This window comes from Gossypium raimondii, chromosome 5 (assembly GCF_025698545.1).
Source record: "Gossypium raimondii isolate GPD5lz chromosome 5, ASM2569854v1, whole genome shotgun sequence".
Classification (NCBI taxonomy): domain Eukaryota; kingdom Viridiplantae; phylum Streptophyta; class Magnoliopsida; order Malvales; family Malvaceae; genus Gossypium; species Gossypium raimondii.
The window spans coordinates 24026661-24031135 of record NC_068569.1 but is presented as its reverse complement, the minus strand read 5'-3'; the positions used below and the strand labels follow the sequence as shown (position 1 = coordinate 24031135).

General features: G+C 31.2%; 1 protein-coding gene across 1 annotated transcript; it reads left to right on the top strand.

Moving 5' to 3' along the window:
* The first annotated feature begins 1749 nt into the window (after positions 1-1749).
* LOC105771152 (uncharacterized) lies at positions 1750-2550 on the top strand. The gene has a single exon (XM_012592564.2). It carries the CDS (start codon positions 1750-1752, stop codon positions 2548-2550), a length of 801 nt encoding a protein of 266 aa, XP_012448018.1.
* The last annotated feature ends 1925 nt before the right edge of the window (positions 2551-4475 follow it).

Genomic DNA, 4475 nt, shown 5'->3' with positions numbered 1-4475 from the left:
TGTAAGTGTAGTGAAGAAGTCTTGGGTCATTCTTATAAATAGGGGCACTTTTTCTCGATTTTTTTTATTATCATTTTTAGATTTTCCTTCTACAAATTTACTTTTGCACCATACCTTTCGTTTGGTCTTTAGAATTTGTTGACTTGTTATTGTATGGCGTGAGCCTTACCTTAGATAATACAAAAAGCAATATACATTTTAGCAAAAACAAGCCCACCCAACCCTAAGCCACAACATATGTACGGGGAAAACATGTTAGATAAGGGTTTTTAAAATTGGACTGATAATCAAATCGATCAGGTTATTTGTTTGTCGATTAAATAGATTATTAAAATTAAAAATATATTAAAAAATAGGTTCGATCACACAATTTAACTGATTTTTTTGCTTGGTTAAACCGGTCTAATGGTCTTCTATGGATTGGTACTCGATTGATTCCCTAACCAACCAGTTCAATCGATCAATCCAGTCCGATTCAGACAACAATGAATAGAAATTTTATCATTCGAGTTTTAGGCTTCTAACTCATGCAAATAATAATTAAAATACTTTATTTCATAAATGAAAATTTCAATAAAATAATTAGACATAACAATCAAATATATATAAAGAACAAAATCTAGATTATTTATAATTATTTCATCTATAGGCATTTCTAGGGGAAATTATTTATGAACCCTTCTCACCACATTATTCACGGTCCCTACCTATTAAAAATAAACATATAATCTTTGTTTCCACTTCATCCATGATCTGTCCTTACCAACTGTACATATAATGTGAAAAAAAATGATGTGTTTATTTTTAATTGGTAGGGACCATAGATGATGTGGTAAGAAAGATTTATAAAATAATTTCTCCGCTCCTAGACTTAACTATAGAAAGGAGAAGGAAAAATGTGGTACATTACCAAAACATATTAGATAGAGTATTAAGAAGTTTGATTTCCTTTAAATAGGATTTTAAATAAGATTTTTATGTTCGAGTTTTCGTAATTAAAATTCTTGTGAAACTATATTATTCCTATTTCTTGCCTCTAATATTATATAAAAAAATATATTAAAAATATTATAAAAAAACATTATTAAAAGAGTTTTAGCTCTGCTTAAAACATTCAAACTAACTCAACTTTGTTTTTAATTGTGGTCCAAATATGGCCACCAACCATTAGAAAGTCTCAAACAAGACAAGACCGGAAAAACATGTGGCAGATTCTTTTACACAAGGCAATGGGTGAAGGGAGACAAACATCTAGAAGTATTTATATATCAATTCGAATTTGATCTTAAAATATTTTCTAAGTCTGAGCTTAATTAATCTAAATAATAATAAAAATATTTCTACTTATATTTAATTATAAAAATGCATAAATATTATGTATATTTATACAGGCGATTATGCATTATAATCCTATGAAATATAAAGTTTAAATTAATTCCTCACATCCTTTTCTAGCTTTCACATACGCAACATATTCGGAAGCCGCAACCCCTCTCTCTCTCTATAATATGGAAGTTTGATTTTGACCCGTCGCCAGCCACCGCCACCTCTTTCTCTTCATCAATGGCTGCCCCACCCCTTCCCAACATTCTCGATCATATTCATATACCAGCTTCTTAAAGCCTTCCCTCTCCTTTCGTTTCTCTCTTTTGCTTCCCTCAATTCAACTTCATATTGTAAATACCAACCAGAAGGAGAAAACAAAAACCCTTCCTTCTTTCTATTGATTCTGGTAAAAAAGCAACTAGTATGCAATCTTCAAGCGGTGGTGATAACGACTTCGGTTCACTCCAACAATTTTTGAACCCCTCCCTTGTCTCTCACCACCAGCACCACCCACACACTTTACTGGCTCAAGGACTCGATCAAGTTCCGTTTCCGAGCTCATCATCGATGCAACCAAGGCCAGTTGGTGAACTTAATGGTGTTGTCAAGAATCCCAAGAAGCGAACTAGGGCGTCAAGGAAAGCACCCACTACGGTTCTCACCACTGACCCAACCAATTTCAGAGCCATGGTGCAAGAATATACTGGAATTCCTACACCACCAGGCTCATCATCATTTTCTCGAAAGCTCGATATTTTTGGCTCTGGTTCATCAGGTACCCGGTCGTCCACTCACTTGGAACCTTTACGTCCCTCGGCTAAAAGGGTTCAGCCTGCTGCATCTTCATTATTAAACAATATTCCTTTAGCTGAAGCTTCTAATATGTTAAACTTTCAAGCCCAGATTCTCCAGCCTCCACTTCAGCCTTCTCTTAATTTGCCTGGTTGTTCAGCTTCAGCTTCTTCAACAATGGCTTCCCTCGATGGTGTGAGTGGGAACCTCGGTGGCTCACATGGAAACTGGAGAGGTGGGGTTGGATTAAACGATGGGAACCAAGATCATTTCAGGCCGTTTGATGGGATTTACGGTAATACTTCTCAGAGACTGAACAGTTTCAAGTCGAATTACTCTTCAATATCGGATTTCCAACATGAAAAGGGACTGGAAAACGTTTCATCCAGAGCTCAAGGTACAGTTGATTCATGGATTTCTCCTGCAGACTAGAATAGTTTGCTGAACTGTTACAAATTTAAATGTGCAGAAGTACTAGTAATTTTAATGTGAAAAGGATTTCGCTGCACTAGTCATCATATTCTCTCTTTTCGTTTCTTTTCGTTCATTTTAGAAATAATCATCAACAATTCAATTAAAATATGTTGAATCTATCATATTGGATAATTATTTGTCACCAGATTTTATCATATCATACATTCCAATATACCCTACGCGCAGTTAATAGCTATATCATATATATATGTCTAGGATTATAGGATAATACTAGGTCGGTGATGTTAATCAAAGGTCTGTTTTATTCCTTAATTCCCATGTCCCTTCCAAGTGGCCTCGTTTTCTCTTGGGAACTGCTTGGCTAATTGTAAATTTGAATATTCATTTTTTTTATATTATCTTATTATGCTCATGCTAATTTAATCTTAAATATTGTGTTTTAATTATTTGATTTATCTTTTTATATTATATTAATAATAATAAAGAGTTGAAAGATGGTGCAGACCGATGTGTGGCAATAGTGAAGCAATCCCAATCGAAACTTCTATGCCTGCCGGTCGCAATCATAAAATATAATATTCCATCATTTTAATTATTTTATTTTAAAAAAAATCTTTCTCAATCTTAAGAAAATCCGAATCATGAAAAATATATAAAGAAAAATCCACCGCATCAATGATGCACAAAACTCATCATCATCTCAAATCTGTCATCATCACTATCATCTATCATAATAATGCCCTTTGAAAATGATTTCTAATATAGATCTAGCGATATCCTTACATTAGTAAATCTCGTATTTATACCGCATATAAATAGAAATTAAAAATCAAAATTAAAAAATTTGGAAAAAATAACGATAATGTGACCTGATATTAAAAACAAAATAAAAATAAAAATATGGTGAAGAAGGCATAGTACCCAAACTCATGCCTGTTTTTTAAAAAGAATCTTAATTTATCCTTTAACTTTCATTTTTTAAAGAAAATTGTGTATCATATAATCTAAATTAATTCTCAATTTTTATTCTTTAAGACAGGCTATCCTCCATTATAATTTGATGAAGCCACCGTTATCATAAAATCACAAAAATAATACTATAAAAATAATGTATACTTCTATTATATGTAAATGCACATATGGATGGCCAAATATATAATGATAAGCATGTGATTCAATAACGCCGTTTGTTGATAAATTAGATTAAATAAAAATTCTTTGCGTTGATGTTTTACATTGTAATTTACAAAAATATTGGTAATGAGTTTTTTATTAATATTAATTTTATTATAGATTTTATCATATATTATATATATGATGTTTAGAATTATTTATAATTCCTTTACAGTCTTAAAATAAGAAGATAATGCACTTCACGCACTTCATGACAATAATATCAATACTAATTAAACTAAAACTCAATCGATTTAGTAATGAATTTATAATTTGTGAAATTAGTTAATGTGTGAAGGAATAATTAAATTTGCCAGCAATTACATTTATTTACGGACCATATTATTTTTTATACTATTACGTGACATTTAAAATTGGGTTCACTCCTTAATATCTCTTTTCCTTACCCAATTATTTTGAAAAATAGAAATAGAAAAACAATAATTACCTAAAGTCAATAGAAATAGACTGCTTAAAAGTACTTATTATTCATCTCTAGCCCATAAATAGGAAGATAATGTATTTTAGCGCACTCGAACTCACATCCTCCTACTTTGACAACAGTACCCATACCAATCGAGTTAAGACTCAATCGACTTTACCTTACTCATTCTAAGACACTTACTAATATACATTAATTGAAATTATTAAATAAATCCTACAATCACATCCAATCATATAATAGCATATAAAATTATTTTTATTTGTCGTTGTTGACTAATAAATTTGAAGAAAATTCAGAAATTGAA

What these genes read in the sequence shown, in the direction of transcription:
- LOC105771152 (XM_012592564.2), top strand. Translation starts at nt 1,750, where the DNA reads ATGCAATCTTCAAGCGGTGGTGATAACGACTTCGGTTCACTCCAACAA.